The sequence below is a fragment of the Leopardus geoffroyi genome, chromosome D1 (assembly GCF_018350155.1).
Source record: "Leopardus geoffroyi isolate Oge1 chromosome D1, O.geoffroyi_Oge1_pat1.0, whole genome shotgun sequence".
In the NCBI taxonomy this organism is placed as follows: Eukaryota; Metazoa; Chordata; class Mammalia; order Carnivora; family Felidae; genus Leopardus; species Leopardus geoffroyi.
In genome coordinates, this window is record NC_059329.1 from 62,020,791 (window position 1) to 62,038,690 (window position 17,900).

The 17,900-nt window shown below is 41.8% G+C and overlaps 1 protein-coding gene and 1 pseudogene across 1 annotated transcript; both read left to right on the plus strand.

Annotated features, from left to right (window-relative positions):
- The first annotated feature begins 8,554 nt into the window (after positions 1–8,554).
- Positions 8,555–9,415, plus strand: LOC123602507 (olfactory receptor 51L1-like). The gene has a single exon (XM_045486989.1). The coding sequence runs from the start codon at positions 8,555–8,557 to the stop codon at positions 9,413–9,415; it is 861 nt and encodes a 286-aa protein (XP_045342945.1).
- A 5,963-nt stretch (positions 9,416–15,378) lies between these two features.
- On the plus strand, positions 15,379–16,307 carry LOC123602508 (annotated as a pseudogene).
- The last annotated feature ends 1,593 nt before the right edge of the window (positions 16,308–17,900 follow it).

Sequence of the window (17,900 nt, forward strand, 5' to 3'; positions counted from 1 at the left end):
AATGTTAAAAAGTAAAAGTAGGTAAATTTGGGTTATTTAATAAGCAGTGCTAGCCAAATTTGTTATCCATGTGGAAGATACAATTTGATCTTTACCTTATAGTACACATAAAAAATGTATCCAATTAAAGATATAAATGTTAAAAGGAAAATTTGAAGCTTTTAAAAAGAAAATACAAGAGGGGGCGCCTGGGTGGCGCAGTCGGTTAAGCGTCCGACTTCAGCCAGGTCACGATCTCGCAGTCCGTGAGTTCGAGCCCCCCGTCGGGCTCTGGGCTGATGGCTCAGAGCCTGGAGCCTGTTTCCGATTCTGTGTCTCCCTCTCTCTCTGCCCCTCCCCCGTTCATGCTCTGTCTCTCTCTGTCCCAAAAATAAATAAACGTTGAAAAAAAAATTTTTAAAAATAAATAAATAAATAAATAAAAAAGAAAATACAAGAGAATAGATAAGTATATACACATATATAGGTAGACAAACAATGAAAATAGAGTAAAGCAGAATATACCAGAAACAAAGAGACAACACAAACCAGACTAGGAGATTCATCTGCAGTGTATATCTATATGAGCAACTGATGCTTAAGGTACAGAATATATAAAGAATCTATATAAATTAGCAAAAATTTTAAAAGACAGAGAATCCAATAAGAAATTAAACAAAGATATGAATAGGCAATGCACATACACAAAAAATGAATAGGACAGGGGTGCCTGGGTAGTTCAGTCTATTAAGCATCTGACATCAGCTAGATCATGTACTCGTGCTTTTGGAGTTCAAGCCCCACATCAGGCTTTCTGCTGTCACAGAAAGCCTCAAGCCTGCTTCCAGTCTTGAATCCTTCTCTCTCTGCCCCTCCCTCACTTCTGCTTTCTCTCTCTTAAAAATAAATAAACATTAAAAAAAAAAAGAATATGCCAAGAAACATCTGAAAACATGTTCATCTTCATAAGAAATTTGAAAAACAAAATAAATAACAAAAACACCATATTTTATCAAAAACGTTAACAAAATTGGGGGAAAAAAAACTTGGTAATACCAAATGTATATCCTGTATATATCTGTACACAGGAAAAGCATTAAAAACTATACTGAGATTGATAAATAGGAAATGCTAGAACACAGCTCCAGGAAAAGAAAGAAGTAAATCAAGTAAGCTGTGTTACATGGAAGGTTTTAATTCGATCTGGAAAAAGAACATGAGGCAAATAAGCAAAATGTTAAGATTTGTTAAAACCAGGTACACATAGGGGAGCCTCGGTGGCTCAATGGGTTAAACTTCCAACTTTGGCTCAGGTCATGGTCTCAGGGTCCATGAGTTACAGCCCCACGATGGGCTCTGAGCTGACAGCTCAGAACCTGGAGCTTGCTTCAGATTCTGTGTATCCTTCTCTCTCTGCTCCTCCCCCACTCACACTGTGTCTCTCTCTCAAAAATAAATAAACATTAAAAAAAAAACAGGTATGCCTATAGATGTTTATTTACTCAGGTGGTTATTATATCATTCTCTTTTAAAAAAAATTATTTACTTATTTATTTTGAGGGAGAGAGAGAGAGAGACAGCACAAGTGGGGAAGGCACAGAGAGAGAGGGAGAGAGAGAAATTCTGAGCATTCTCCACACTCAGCACAGAGCCTGATGTGAGGTGAGAACCCACAACCTTGAGATATAACCTGAGCCAAAAATCAAGAGTCAGATGCTTAACCAACTGAGCCACCCAGGCGCTATTATATCATTCTTTATATTTTATAATTAAAATATGTCCTATTTAAATACAAACAAAAATACAAAATGAAATTTCAAAAAGAACCAAACTCTAAAACTGGATGTAAAATCTCTTGTGTTTGTGTAGTGTTGTATGTGTGCATGTGTGTGTGTGAGTAGAGGGCCATTGGAATCCCAGTGGTTTGGGCGTGGGAGACCCTATGGAGCACTAGAGTCTTTCCAGTCCTAAAGTCAAGTGCTCCTTAAACATAGGTTCCATTCTGAGCTTTAACTGAAGTCTCCATGGGAGGCCACACTACTGAACGTTGGCTCTGACACTCAGAATGGGCTTCCCCATATGGAATGGAAACTTGTTTTCTGTGGATCCCGTTAGCAGAACGAGGTATAAAGAACATAGGATTTGGATTTGGATTAGACTTTGAGTCCCATTTTTGCCACTTATGAACAAACAGGCCACTAAATATCTTTCTTTTTGCAATTAGGAAATAAATATAGATAATGACATTGTTGAAAACTTCTATCTTATAGGAACTTAAAACTCAAATTAACATATTTTAATCTTGTTAATAAGCAAATATTAAAAGAGTTCATAATCAAGATCTGTGCTGACAAGCACATGGGAAAGAAGGGATTTTCATACACTGGTGTGAGAGCATAAATTGATTTGTCTTTTACAGAAAGCAAGATGCCTTGAAAGACTTAAATGCATTCATACTCTGTGTCTCAGAAGCACCCCTTCTAGAAATCTATCCTACTGAAATAATTATAAATGAAAATTTGCATTCCCTGAGGACAAGGACCTATTTTTTCTGTGTGGTCACAGAGCTATCTTTAGCACCTACACTGGTGCTCAATAAATATCTGTTGTATTAATAAATAAATGAATATTACACGTTAATTGTGTCATTGTTCATTTTGATAAAAAAAAAAAAAAAAAAACCTCACAGCATCCCAAGTATCTAGGAAGAGGATGTTATATAAATTATAGTATATTCATTTGATAAAATATTAGTTGGCTATTAAAAAGTATACATAAATACTGAGAGGACTATTTTCAACATAATATTAAATTTAAGAAATTTAAAATATTTCTGTAAAAAGCAATTGCTGTGCAACAACTATTTATATCCATAGGAAAAAAGCTATGATATATGTCTTTTTTCTAAGCATTTCTCCATCTTTTTATTACCCAAAGTTTCCAAAAAAAAAACCACATTTGAGTTTTATAACTGAAAAGAATGTCTTACAAAGAGTACAAGAGCATGTATGTGTGATTATGTTGACGGTGGCAATGATGATAAAAGCTAACAATGTATTTTATTTATTTTTGAGAAAGAGACAGAGTGTGAGCAGGGGAGGGGCAGACAGAGAGGGAGACACAGAATCCCTCAGGATTCCCTCAGCACAGAGCCTGACACAGAGCTCGAACCCATGAACTGTGAGATCATGACCTGAGCCAAAGTCAGATGCTTAACCGACTGAGAAACCCAGGTGCCCCGAAAACTAACAATTTTTTTTTAATGTTTATTTATTTTTGAGACAGAGAGAGACAGAGCATGAACAGGGGAGGGTCAGAGAGAGGGAGACACAGAATCCGAAGCAGGCTCCAGGCTCCGAGCCGAAAGCTAACAATTTTTATGCTCAGTGTTTTATTTAATTCTCACACCAAAGCTATGAAGTAGATGTTCTTGTGTTTGACATTTTAAAATGAGGAGCTTGAGGTTCCCAGAGGAAAGGAACATCCCTTAGTTAAATATCTCCTGCATCCTAGACCAAGACCCAATTACAACTCTGTGTAATTTTCTTAGATGGTTATGCCAGACCTTCTCTCCAGATTGGGTCAGTCTATTTGGGACAAGGGCCTGTTTTGCTGAAGGAAGTTCACGTAAAAAAAAAATTACTTAGTTTTTCCTTAACTTCTATGCTATAGATATGAACTTCTTTAGTACTAAGTTTATACATAGAATTTCTATACCTGTGTAGTGTCTATGTTTTCAGCTACCATGCCTTCCTCTTCGATAAAAAATGAGAACCAACCAACAAAACAAGACTCATCAAAGTTATATTCATGCTAATGACAATAAATTGCACAACCCATTTACCAGCACCAATTCTACGCTCCCATGTGCAAAAAATTTCTTTAGAATCATGTTATTTAATATCCTAATGCCTTCCTAAGACTTTAGAGCTAGCATTCTATTTGTAAAATACATATTTTTCATATAACGGAAACACATTTTTCAGGTCATTGAAATTCACATAATTTTATAATATCTCGTTTTGTGACAATTCTGAGCCTTTGTGTGTTTCCTTCCCTATCAGGAATGCTGGATCCAGTGAAAGAGTAAAGAATATCTGTCAAATCCTTATATTTCCTGTGAATCTTTTTGGTTTGTTACTCTGTCATGAAGAGTTAGTCCTTTTCAAGTCCGCCTCCTACAAAACACAATCATTTTCTCAAAAGCAGACAGAGATTATGTATTATTGATCATTGCATCTAAGTATATGTCCCAAAGATTTCAGTGTCTATATATTTGCTGAATGAATGAGCAGGAATAACTACCTAGCAGGAAAGAGAGTCTCAAAGGGAAGCTAGACTGGGAAAAAAAAGAAAAAACCACAGAAGGGTCAATCAGTAAATTTTCTTGTAACAATAGCAGCTAGTGGGAGAAGAGAATGAAGAATCATCTGATCTGCCGAAATATCTCATGGTGGTACTTGCGAGTTGCTAAGTTTCCATGAAAGAAAAATGGTGTGCCCAACGACTAAGTTCTGGGAAGATACTGATCCCTCTTCGGTGTCTGCAGGTCTACAGCCATCTAAATAGTTTCCTCTGAGGGCCTAAGACCCAAGGGAGGACAGAGAGGCATATAAGTGCCATTGCAGCAGAGCATCCTGATTTAATCAGAAGAGGCTGGGACAGGAAGTGAGAAGAACTACAGGGTTGGGGAAAGAAGCCACAGACAACAAGGGACCAGTAAGGTGTTGAAGGTGGATAGAGGCAGCCAACCCAGTGACCTTTCTAGTACCTCTTATCTAGCAAGTCTACAAGGAGGGTTATGGGATAGGGCAGCTTCCAGGATTATGGCCAGTCTGTGGTTACAGCTGCTGTTCCATGATATCTCCCCCTTGATCTTTTGGGTTAGAAAGAGAGACAAGAATTTGTTACTGGGGGTTGGTGTAAAAAAAACACAGCAGCTTCCTGGGTAAAATGTGAAACTGGCCCTGGCACATGGAGGGCAGGGAGAGAATGAAGGAGGCAGGCCCCTCCAGATTGGTAGATGGCAGGTTTAATAGGCAAGGGAATTTATATACAAGGCATATGTTGGGAACCACAAGAAAAGCAGCTCTCTGCACCCATCACCAGAATCTTAACTGGGTTCGGTCCTGTACACCATCCAGATGGGCTCAAAACACCTTACTCTTTTAAGGCTGTGTCCTTGGAGCAGCTTCTGAGAGTGGGGAAGGCAGGTGGAATGCACATTCCAAGGCTGGAGGTGAAGGGTCAGAAACCTTGGATTACCTGGGTCCATCTTGCAGGTCAACCTATAGTCATGGCCTCTTGGTGATCTCCCCCAGCACTGGGCTGGGCTTTGGACTAGAGTGATACAGGATTATGGCAGGGATGGATCATAATCTCTACTCTATCCCAATGTATGTGGCTCCCAACATAGTTTCCCTGGAAAGAAGGCAGGGAACATGTGAAAATTTTCCATCACAGAAAAAGACAAACGTGGAGAAGGATTCAGTCACTTCACCCAAGTCATGTGGCTGGCTGTTCAAAAACTGCTTAAAGAGCTCAAAGTCCCAACCCTGAGCTTCTCACTCCTCGCTACTATTGGATCGCTGATTGACTTTCCCTTAGAGCTTGCTGCAGAAATGAAGGGAAGAGCTATAGCTCTCATATGGTAGATACTTGTTGTGGAGATCTTCCAATAAGAAGGCAGTGCTGGAAATGGCAGCTAATAATCTACAGCCGTTGAGTGTATGGTTCTAACTGCACCACATTTAGTTTCTTGTAAATGGCTCTATAATCTACAAAGCAGGGAGAGTAACTGGCCTACTCTTTCAGGTGAGGAAAACGGAGATTAAGCAAATAATTTGCACAACTACAGAGTTAATAAATGGGGGAGTTATGATTGGGATGTAGATCTGACTCCAGAGCTCCACATCACCTGACTCCTTCATCACCACACTGTACTACCTAATGAACTGTGTCTGGAGGGCCACAGGTCTCCATAGATTCTTCACTGCCCAGTGGGCTTGAGAGGGTAAGACTGAACGGAGAGCTGTGGGAGATTCCCGGGTGCCTTCCCATCCCTCTGTTCCTCACGCTTCTCCATGTCAGTGCCTCAGTGTCTGACCACATCCCCCATCTCCAGACTCTCTGTTGCCTAGCCTCTCTCTCAAGTTGTCTCACAGGAGATTTTTTTCCTTCTCCTCAATTCCCCTCTTCTGTTCAACTCTGCACCTACCCCTCTCTGTTCTCCCTCTCCTCCCCCCCCCCCAATCCTCCCTACCTCTCTAAGCTTCCTATCAGTTTAGCCCTTGGTTTTCCCCTTTGCTGTCCCTCAGGCCCTGACCTCTCCCCAGTTCTTGGTCTGTGTCTGTCTGGCAGTCTCCCTCCTTTCAGCCTTCCAGAAACCTCTCTCTGACTTCAGCTTCACCATCCTCCAGCTCCTCTGTCCTCCCAGGTCTGCCTCACATGCCCTCATCTTGTGTTTCTCAGGCTCTTCCTCGAAGTCACACAAGCTCCTTTCTCCCTGACACCCAGCTGACCCTTTCCTGTCCTTCAACATCTTCCTCACCAGTGTTCACCACACCCTGTCCTTCTTCATCCATTTCCTCCTCTTCCAGCCTCCTCTGCTTCCTGAACCATGGGTCTCCCTCAGCATATTCTTATTAAGGCCGCAATTTCACTGCCTCTCTTCCTTCCTCTAGTTGACCCTCATTATACCTTCCCCCATTCGTCAGCTTCATCCTATCTGTCCCTCAGTATGTGTTGTGATCTATTCCTCAGTATCCCCTTTTATCACTTTGCCCCAATTACTCCCTCAGTCTGTTTGACTGTCAGTAGTTCCCCAATCTTCCAAAGGCACATGGCACTTATGCCAAGGTCTAAAGCACTGTCATATTAAAGAGGAGATGGAGTTAATTTTTTCATAACAGGAGGAGATAAAGAGTAAAAACTGTAGGGGAAGAATGCAAGAAAATCAGTGCTTTGACAACAACAAATACATTTATTGTTTATTATATTCCAGACTTGGTGCTAAATTTTATATAAATCATGTGCAAATAAAAACACATCCATTCTTTAATTAGGAAATATCATTATCATTACTTTACTGATGAGGATGCAGAAGCAAATATTGTATCAGACATGGAGATCCGGGATAGCAGGGCTTATCTTGTGAGCACCTCTCCAGGTATCCCTATTTTTGGTTTTTAATAAACTAATTTAAGCAAAGAACAAGCTTTGTCATTATTGTTTCTGTTTCAAGGTACACTTACTGACATGCATTTTTTGCAACACCTACTTGGGAAATACACTCTAATAAGTTTCCCTGATTTATTAAAGTTGTGTCAGGTCTCCAGCTTGATTTCTGAGGAGAGGTACCTTTAAAAACACAGAGAAGAAAGAAAGAAAGAAAGAAAGAAAGAAAGAAAGAAAGAAAGAAAGAGAAAGAAGAAAGAAAGAAAGAAAGAAAGAAAGAAAGAAAGAAAGAGGGAAAGAAAGAAAGAAAGAAAGAAAGAAAGAAAGAAAGAAAGAAAGAAAGAAAGAAAAAGAAAGAAGGGTGCCTGGGTGGCTCAGTCGGTTAAGCATCTGACTTCGGCTGAGGTCATGATCTAATGGTTTGTGGGATCAAGCCCTGCATCGGGCTCTCTACTCTCAGTGTTGAGCCTGCTTTGAATCTTCTGTCCCCCTCTCTCTCTGTCTCTCACCCACTCACACACACCTGCACACTGTCTCTCTCAAAAATAAATAAACATTAAAACAAAGGAAGGAAGGAAGGAAGGAAGGAAGGAAGGAAGGAAGGAAGGAAGGAAGAGGAATGTCAGTGGACTCTGAATTTAGATTCAAAAATAAAGAAATTCCAGGAATTATAGTAAAGGAAGCAGCTTTAAAGAGGTAGACTATATAGGATGAATGAGCGTGACTTCCCAGGGACATTAGATGCTTGAAGCATAAGGTACTAGAGAGCTAGTCTTAGGTTTTTTGAGAGACATTGGGTGTGGAGGGAAGCAGGATAACTTTTCTCTCGATCAAAAGGATATGTGCAGAGGATCTCATAATGGCAATAAGCAGATAAAGTGGAGAGCAGACTGGATGAGGAAACTCTCTAAGGTGTTCTCAATCTGCTTAGAAAAATTAGATATAATTTCTTCTACAGGAAAATCTCAAAGGGGTAAGGTCAGACACAGAAGACAACTTAGGAGTAACAGAGTTTCAGAGTATCTCAGCATTCTATTAAGGTGGAGCGCTAGATTTTTCTAAGTTAAAAAAAACAAAAACAAAAACCCAACCTTATCTTTCACTAGTGGTTAAGAACAAAAGCAGAGAAAACCCTTGTCGAGGCTCACCGTCACTGAGGTAAGTAGAGGGATGAATGGGAAGAAGAGAAAGAAGGGAGGAAGCAGGAAAAGGACAAGTTGTTTGTGTGGGCATTGGTGAATTGAGAGGTCATTGAGTCCACGGCATGCAGAGGCCAGAGGTCATTGAGCCCACACCAGCAGGGGACTGGTGTCCAGTGAAAGCAAAGGTGCTCATGGTAACGATCTAGTAACCTTCAAAGTGCTACCCCCTTTTCCTAGAGTGAGTAGACTTATTGAGAATGAGGATATCCACCTTACCAAATGCCAGCGCGAGCTTCTGGCTGACTGGCTTCCCAGGCCTGGAATGGGCTCACCACTGGATCTCACTACCCATTTTTGTAGGATACCTGGAGGCCCTCGTAGGTAATGCTACCATCTTGCATCTGGTACGAACTGAGCCTTCTCTCCACCAGCCCATGGACTACTTCTTGGCCATCCTGGCTGTGACAGCCTTGGGCCTGTGCATGTCCACGCTGCCCTCAGTGCCGGGTGTGCTGTGGTTTGATGCCCAGATGGTGGGCCTGGTGCCCTGTGTTCTGCAGCAACACTTTCTACACTCCTTCTCCTTCATGGAGTCAGTGGTGCTCTTCGCCATGGCTCTGGACTGCCCGGTGGTCATCCAATTCTCACCGCGCTATGCGTCAGTGCTCACAGGTTCTCGTGTGCCACTGGCCGGGGCTGTGCTGGGCGTGCGGAGTGCTGCCATCACTGCAGCACCCTCACTGCACCTACTGAAGTTTGACTACTGTCGCCCCGGGGCACTGTCCCATGCCTACTGCCTTCACCAGGACATGATCCGCCTGGCCTGCTCTGACACATGTTTCAACAGGCTCTATGGGCTGTGCATCACCATGCTGGCCATGGGCTCCGATGTCCTCTTCATCCTGCTCTCCTACACTATCATCGTCCACACTGTGCTGGCCATCGCCTCTGCCGGGGAGAGGCTCAAGGCCCTCAACACCTGTGTCTCACACATCCTGGCCATGCTCTGCTTCTATGTGCCTGTGCTAGGCCTGTCTGTTGTGCACAGGTTTGGGCACCACACCTCGCTCTTGGTGCACATCCTCATGGGCACTGCCTCTGTGCTCTTCCACCCCTGATGAACCCTGTTATCTATAGCATCAAGACCCAGCAGATCCGCAGGGCCATCCTCAAGGTGGTTTCACTGGGGAAGACACAGTGAGACGTTGGGAATGGACTAGAGCAACTCCAAATGAGGAATGAGTGAAACCTTCTTTTTAGAGCCTTCATACCACAAAACAAGTTCTGTTTACCTATCTTAGTTTGATGGTACATCATGAATTAACTCTAATGTTAAAATCAAATAAAGTTGATGCTTATTACTACTTATGTATACACATACAAATATATATCCACTACTTTCTTACATTAAAAAGAATGATTATATTTTTTACTCAAATGTTTGCATGTTCAGAGTGATTTTTATGTTTTCTCCTCTACTTATTTGGTAGAACTTTAATTGTACAATAATGTCATTGGTGATAAGTTACTCTGATGATACGGGAAGTTGAATCATCACTTCACATTTTTTGGATTAACCTCAGAGTTGGCCACAATTCATCAAAATATAATATTTCTACTATACACATTCACCGGGGATAACTTTATTTTTAGATCTAAGAGGAACTTTCCAATGTTGCTTTTTTTGTCCATATCATAGTCTGGGACAGAACTAAGTTGAGGAGAGGCATGAAAGCCTAATTTATAACCAGAATGAGAAAAATTGGGGTCGAGAGTGTGTCAGACCTGTAGGTAGTATAACGAACTGACAGAAGTATGTCCTTGAGCCACTAACCTAACAAAAGAACTGCCAGATCTTAGTACAAGGTGCAAATTCCAAGGGCTGCTTAGATCATACTTTGCCAGTTTCAGCATAAGGCAATTTCTCCTGTCCCTACAGGACACAGGAATGTCACTGACTAATAAGGATTAGGATATAAGACAATTATAAGAGTATTTTAGATGACTCTTTAAGCAAACATATACTGTCATACAAATACATAAGATTAGAGAGAAATCCAATACACTCATGCACATATATAGACATGAATCTACATTCAATTAATTGCACTTTTTTTCTCAGATCTGGAGGTTCTTTCCTTGGGTTAATGACTTAAAGACATACCTATGTCATATCACCACCTACGTGAACATACATTCAATTATATTTGTGGACACATGCTCATATATTCATGCAAACTTGCAAACAAAATTCTCAAACAAGCAGCATGGTTACGCATACATCTACACACATATGCACACACAGGCATGTGTTCATATGCACATTTACATAAATTTACACACTCGCAAATGCACATAAAAGAATGCTCACATGGACGTGTATGTTTACACATCCACATATGCATGCATCATCTTGTTCTATATTTTCTCAGAGTTTGACTTAAGGTTCCCCAGACAGCATCCCCTGGGATCCTCTGCTCTTGGCTTAAGTACTTCTGGAGGCCCGGAGGCAGCACATTCTGAGGCTGGTTTACCTGTGTCCCCCAGGGGACTGACTGGCAAAACTGGGGGGGGAAGGAGAAGGCTAATTCTGAAGTCATGATAAAGAAGAAGGCCAGTCAGCCCCTGTTTCCAGGTAGTGAGTTAGAGATCTGGCCTGAGACCTGCCACCTTGAAGGGCAGGTGGGTTTTTATAGGAGAGGAGCGGGGTTGGCCTGAAGTCCAGCCTGTGGGATCAGGAGAATGGGAAATCTGTTCAGGTGATCTGAACCCCGGGTTTTCTTTCTGAGATGCATCTCCTTTCCAGTACAGACTTTCTGTTCCCCTTTCCTCCTGCCATGAAAGACCCCTGCCCTCCGGGCAGGATGCAGACTTTTATCCAGAAACCCTCACTATGGCAGAGAAACACTTGAGTCTGTTTTACTCAACTCCTCTCTGTTAATTCAGGAAATCTGGGACAGGGAAACCGCCATTTTGTCTCCAAATCCAATCTTTTTAAACTAGATATTTAATTCTCTTTTTAAATCTTTGTTGCTTAGGGCCATTTACCCTCCTCTCTTTCACTTTCCACACCAATGGTCTTTGTCCCCTCCGTCCCATGCAGGCAGCCACATAACCTGTGGGTCCTGGTCCCTCTCAACCCTAGCTCCTTGATGACCTGTGGTTTTCACAGTCCTTCACCCTCTTCTGGCTGACTCATCCCCATGCCCAACCCATTTATCACCGGCTTCCTTGTGTGGCTTTTGTCCAGGCTTCCTCGCTCTCCTCTTTAACTGCAGTTTTGCCAGCATGACTTGGCAAGTCACTTGAAATGCCAACTTCTCACTCTCTCAAGCTGTAAAATGTATAAGAGTGGGTCACTTTGAGTATTCTCAGGAGAAGACCTGCTTTAGCCTGTCCTCACATTTCCCACTCAACCCACACACCTCACTCATCAGCATGGACCTCAGACCTCCTATAATAACAGCTCTTCATCTACAATGAAGTAAAAGGATATTACATTATTTTTGTCTTCAGAGAGACTCTCATTCGATAGAAGAAGACAAAGTTCTTCCACCACTTCCTGCCCTAAGCTCCCAGCCTGGAATATATCACCATACATCAACATGCACCTTCTTTCCTGTTCCCTCCCTCCCTTTATCCCTTCCCTTTTATAAAGCCCTGGGGACATGCTCAAAATACAGGCCCTAAGTGTTCCTTGGAAGACTAACAACTAAACAGCAATATATGGGACTGAGTGCTAGAGTAGAGAGAGGTGCTGGTGCAGAAAGTGATTAACCACATGCCTGACATGAGGAAGACATCCCAGGACTGACATCTGAGCCAGATGTTATACAACAGCGGTGCAGGTTGTATTTGTTCTAAAATGTGATTTTTAGTTGTACTAAATGCTGAAGTGCTTAAGAAAGGAAAAACAGGCATGGAAAGTAAACAGTAACAAAAACAAAACAGAACAAAACAAAAAAAAAAAAAAGCACAGGAATGACCAGGAGGGAAAAGACATGTTAGGGTGTGTCAGGATTTACAGACCAGTCAAGTCAAGAAGCTAGGTCTCACTGGAGTTTTATCAGCACTAAGAAGCATGCCATTCAAAGAGGATGAACACACGGGATACGAAGACTTTTCCTTTCATCTTCAACAGTAGCTGGGCAGCAAAAATCACTGTTCCTCTTACTAATTCACACTGATGGATGATGTTCAGATGCCACTGACTCCCTCTCCACCAGACCATTTTGAAGTGCCAGGGGGATCCCATGCATTTTAGAATCAGGTTCTTTCCCTTTTGTTCTTGGTGTCTCCAAAATTAATACACTGGCCAACAATGAAGACGACAAACCCAAAGTGTAGGCTGGACCTCAGACCACTCTCCCTTCCCACAGCCAGTACCACACACAGGCATATTCTCTCTCAGGCTTCATGGGCTTCCTTTGAGGTGGTGGGTGATACTCTGTACTGGCAGTTCTACACAGGGGCTCACTTCTCAGGCAAACATTGTTTATTTGTTTGTTTGAATTTTTTTAACGTTTATTTATTACTGAGAGATAGAGAGACACAGAGCATGAGCAGGGGAGGGGCAGAGCCAGGGCGGGGGGGGGGGTGGTGAGACACAGAATCCAAAGCAGGCTCTAGGGTCTGAGCTGTCAGCACAGAGGCCTACATGGGGCTTGAACTCATGAGCTGCAAGATCATGACCTGAGCCAAAGTCAGATGCTTAACTGACTGAGCCATCCAGGCGCCCCTGTTTGTTTGTTTTTAATGCTCACAGGTACTTGTGGAAAGCAGCAGTCTTTTAAAATATGGGTGACATGCAGTGTCCCTGATGGATAAGGAAGGAGTAAATGATGTCTCCGAGGCATTCCAGACACCTATAATGACTCAATGTAAAAAGGCTGGCATAAAGATACAAAGTTGATTTCTTCAATCTAGAAAATCTTAGGCAATTAAGAAATTGCTTAATTGCAAATAAAAAGAAAAGAAAAAGAATATTATCTATAAAGATGGAGAGAGAAAGGTCTGAGTGAAAAATGATTATATAAAAATTAAAAGCCTGACTTTCATTGGCACGATTATTATCATTTCACCTGCAAAGTAACAATTACTGTAAGTGTATTGTATGCTAACTGCTCCATACAGGTTCATTTGTTTAAGCTTCAAACAAGCCTGTGGCTACATATTATAGTGATTCTCTGCTTTACAGATAGGGAATGGAGAGCCCCTCGGATCATGACTGCGTCAGGATTCCCACCAAGGCAATCTGGTTCCATAGTCTGCAACCCTATCTTTTATGCACACTGCTCCGAAATTCCAAAATACATAACAGGAACAAACTGGGAGCAATAAATAAGGTGCACAATTTTAAGTGAATACTGAACTCTAAGTAATCCAAGGGACTGCTAAAAACATATCAGAATCTTATGCACTATAAAAGGAAGTAAATGACTTAGACTGTTAATATGCAGAATTGAGGAATGGAAGGTCAAGATGAAAGAGACAATATACTAATTAGAAAAGCGGTCAGGCTCAGAGTAGCAGCAGCATAAAAGGTTCCTGATCAAGGAACACCTTATGTCATCACTAAAGTCTAGCCCTCAGAGAGAAGCCATGGGTCTTCACTGAAGAGCCAATGTCCTCCACAATGGCCAATATTACTTTCTGATAGCTGATGATTACTGGGTACTTTATAAGACTCTTTTATATACATTATTATGTTTCGTCCCCTTAATTTTTTTATCTAGTGTATGACTATTTCCATTTTACATATTTAAACATAGAGCTCACTTGAAAGTAGAAATCAGGAATTTAAAAACATGGCTTACAGACGCAACCATATCCCATCACTCAATATCTCTAACTTCCTCATTGCCTATATATTTCTCCCCACGTCATGTTTTTGCGTTTGCTTCCAGTGGGGAATAAGATCTGGGTTTCTATACTTGATGAGAGAGATATCATTTTCTTCCTCTCTCATTTTTCTTTCTAACACATAGATTTTAAACTGATATTTCATCCTGAGGTCCGAAGTCTTCCCATAGATACCTCTTCTTGGTATGTAGAGGTCTCTGCCTCTCTCAACAGATACATCTTTTGGATAGTGTAAAGAGATGCATGTTGCCTTCCCAGACAGGGTTTCAAAAGATATCAGCACTATTGAGGTAGGCCATCATGGATAAATATTTTTGTTTTTATATGTGCAGTTTCAGAAATATGATCTGAAGGGACCATGCTCCAGGACTACTGCCCGTCGTTTCCATGGACATAGTAAGTATTGATTAACCATGCTGTCATGTGTGGATTGATAATGGGAGGGGAATTCTCCAATGGGCAGAATGCTTCTTTCCATTAATAGAAATTCCAGTGGGTTCTTTTCATTAACCTTAAAAACACTGACTTTTTCTGTGCTTTCTCCTACTGTTTATAAGAGCCAAAGGGATCATCCGGGAGGTTGAAGAAGGAACATAGAGAACTGAGCCCAATTTAGAGATGTTTTATCCAGTAAAACTAGATAAGTCTGTGTCTCCAGGGAAGAGCAGTCTTCGATGCTACTTGGAGCAGCAGAGATGGGCATTTAGTAGCTGTATCTCTTGATCGATTTTATGCCAACATTGAAGTAATTTTATTAACCCCCATCCCCATTGGCTCCTTAAAATCCCACATCTTCTAATAGGGAATTTATAGAATGTCTGGTAGATTACAGCTTGCATTGTGTTAGTGTCCTTATGATAATGTCTTTTTAAAACTACACAATACCCTCTCTTGATGGAGACATGGAAAACATTCAGTTCCCATCAAATATACTCAGTGAACCCACTATGGATCAGTTTTAAATATGATGTTAAAATACTCTACCAGATTCCCTTATTCTGGAACTATACCTATTTGCAAGCATGACTCCACATTTTTGTTTATCATCGAAGACCAAAAGGTACTGGTCATGAATGGGAGGAGAGACATGAGTTGGCAGATCCTACAAGGCAGAGGAAATCTCAGGTTCCCAACCTCCAATAACCTTTATGTGTCTCACCCCAGGTTGTATCTCTGGCACCTGCCTTGGTCAAAGTCCCTGGACTCCAGACATAGGAAAATGTTCAACAGCAGTCAATTCATCCCCAAATATTTCCTGCTGACTGGCCTCCCCGGTCTGGAGGCCCTGCACCCTTGGTTTTTCTTCCCATTCTGCTCCATATACCTGGTGGCCCTTATGGGCAATAGTCCAATCCTGGCAGTGATCAGGAAAAACACCATTCTGCACCAGCCGATGTACCTTTTCCTAGCTATGCTGGCCTTTGCAGAGCTTGGTGTCTCTGCTTCTACACTGCCCACTGTGTTGGGCATCTTCCTTTTTGGTGCCAATGAGATCTGCTTTGAAGCCTGCCTGTTGCAGATGTTCTCCATACATTCATTTTCCATCATGGAGTCAGGAGTTCTGCTGGCCATGTCGGTGGACCGCTTTCTGGCCATCTACAACCCACTGAGGTACACCGCCATCCTGACAGGGCCCCTTACTGCTGGTACTGGTGCTGCACTTGGATTGAAGAGTGTGATGCTCATGTCCCCACTGCCCTTCCTCCTGAAGCATGTGCCCTTCTGTGGCCACAACGTCCTCTCCCTCTCCTACTGCCTTCACTTAGATCTAATCCAGCTGCCCTGTGGGGATACACATCCCAACAGCTTCCTGGGGCTCTGCATTATTTCCACTTTTGGGCTGGACTCACTGCTCATCATCCTCTCTTATGTGTTGATCATCTTACACTATGCTGGGCATTACCTCTGGGGAGGCGGAAGGCCCTCAATACATGTGTTTCACATATGTGTGCGGTGCTTGTGTACTATGTGCCCATGATCAGCATGGCTCTGGTGCACCGCTTCAGGAAGCACGCTGCACCTGCCGTCCGTCTACTCTTGGCCAACGTCTATCTTCTGGTTCCTCCTGTGCTCAACCCCATCATCTACAGTGTTAAGACAAAGCAGATTCGCCAGGCACTAATCCAACTCATCCTTCAAAGGAAATAATACAGGAGGTGGGGCCAATGAGATGGTTACCTGCCAGCCAGTCATTTTCATCACCAAAGGTGGTCCAGTGAAGCACAGAGTGCTCCTCACCTTATCAAAGTTAGAAAGCTTGATAAGGCTGCATGTTGATGAATTTGAGAACCCACATTTCATATACAAGATATCATAATGTAAATCAGTACTGTATAGTATCTTGTCAGCTCTTTTGGTTGTGTCAACATAAAATGTACCTACTCTTGGGGTGCCTGGGTGGCTCAGTCAGTTAAGCAACCGACTTTGGCTCAGGCCATAATCTCACGGTTCACGGGTTTGAGCCCTGCCTTGGGCTCTGTGCTGACAGCTCAGAGCCTGGAGCCTGTTTCAGTTTCTGTGTCTCCCTCTATCTCCCTGCCCCTCCCCCCACTCATGCTCTATCTCTCTCAAAAATAAACATTAAAAAACATTTTTTTATATGTACCTACTCTTAACCCATAAATTCCAATTCTTAGCACAGCCCTAGTTTTATACTCTGATGCTTTTTTATGAACACAGAGATGTGAATGAGAATTTTCATTTCAGCAATGTTTGAGGTAAAATAATAAAAGAAAAATGAACTGGCTGTCAATGGGTAAATAGTTAAATGAGTTAGGAGTGGAGTATTCTATGGTTTAGAAAAATGACCCAGGGGACACCTGGGTGGCTCATTTGGTTCAGCATCTGACTTTGGCTCAGGTCATGATCTCATATTCATGGGTTCGAGCCATACATCAGGCTCTGTGCTGACAGGTCAGAGTATGTGTCTCCCTCTCCTCTGCTTATGCTCTGTCTCTCTCTGTCTCTCAAAAAAATAAAACAAAATGTAAAAATAAAATTTAAAACAAGATCCAGGTTGATAGGTACTCAAAGGCTTAAGCAAGAGATACTAACACACACACACACACACACACACACACACACACACACACACACATACATTTGATAATGCTTTTTATAAAACAATTTAATCATATAAAAATATCACTTAGTGTTTAAATATATGCTAAATTGATAACAGTAATAGCTTCTTTTGGAGGGGTCTGTGATGGTGAAGAGAAGAACAAAAAGAATTCTTCCTTCATCTATATTGTTTTTAAAAATTAAGAATAATACATTCATGGGACACCTGGGTGGCTCAATTGGTTAAGCGTCTGACTTAGACTCAGGTCATGATTTCACGGTGCATGGTTTTGAGCCACTCTTCAGGCTCTGTGCTGACAGCTGAAAGCCTGGACCCCATTTCAGATTCTGTGACTCCCTCTCTCTCTGCTCCTCCCCTGCTCTCTCTCTGTCTCTCTCTCTCTCAAAAGTAAACAAACATTAAAAAAAAGAATAATACATTCAACACTTCATTACAAAAATGTACATAACTATGTATATATACATATATTTAAGTGTATACTTAAGTGTATATATTTAAGTGTATATGTATATATACATATATTTAAGTGTAACCTGTTCAAACCTTGGGGTAATTAGACACAAACTAGGTACTAAGAACAAAATCCTACAATTGAGAATAATCCCAGAAGCAACAGTTTCGTAAATCAGGAGTCTGTACGGTTCTTGAGGAATATT

Bases quoted from the DNA above. Each gene is read 5' to 3' on its own strand.
- LOC123602507 (XM_045486989.1), top strand. From the start codon at position 8,555: ATGAGGATATCCACCTTACCAAATGCCAGCGCGAGCTTCTGGCTGACT.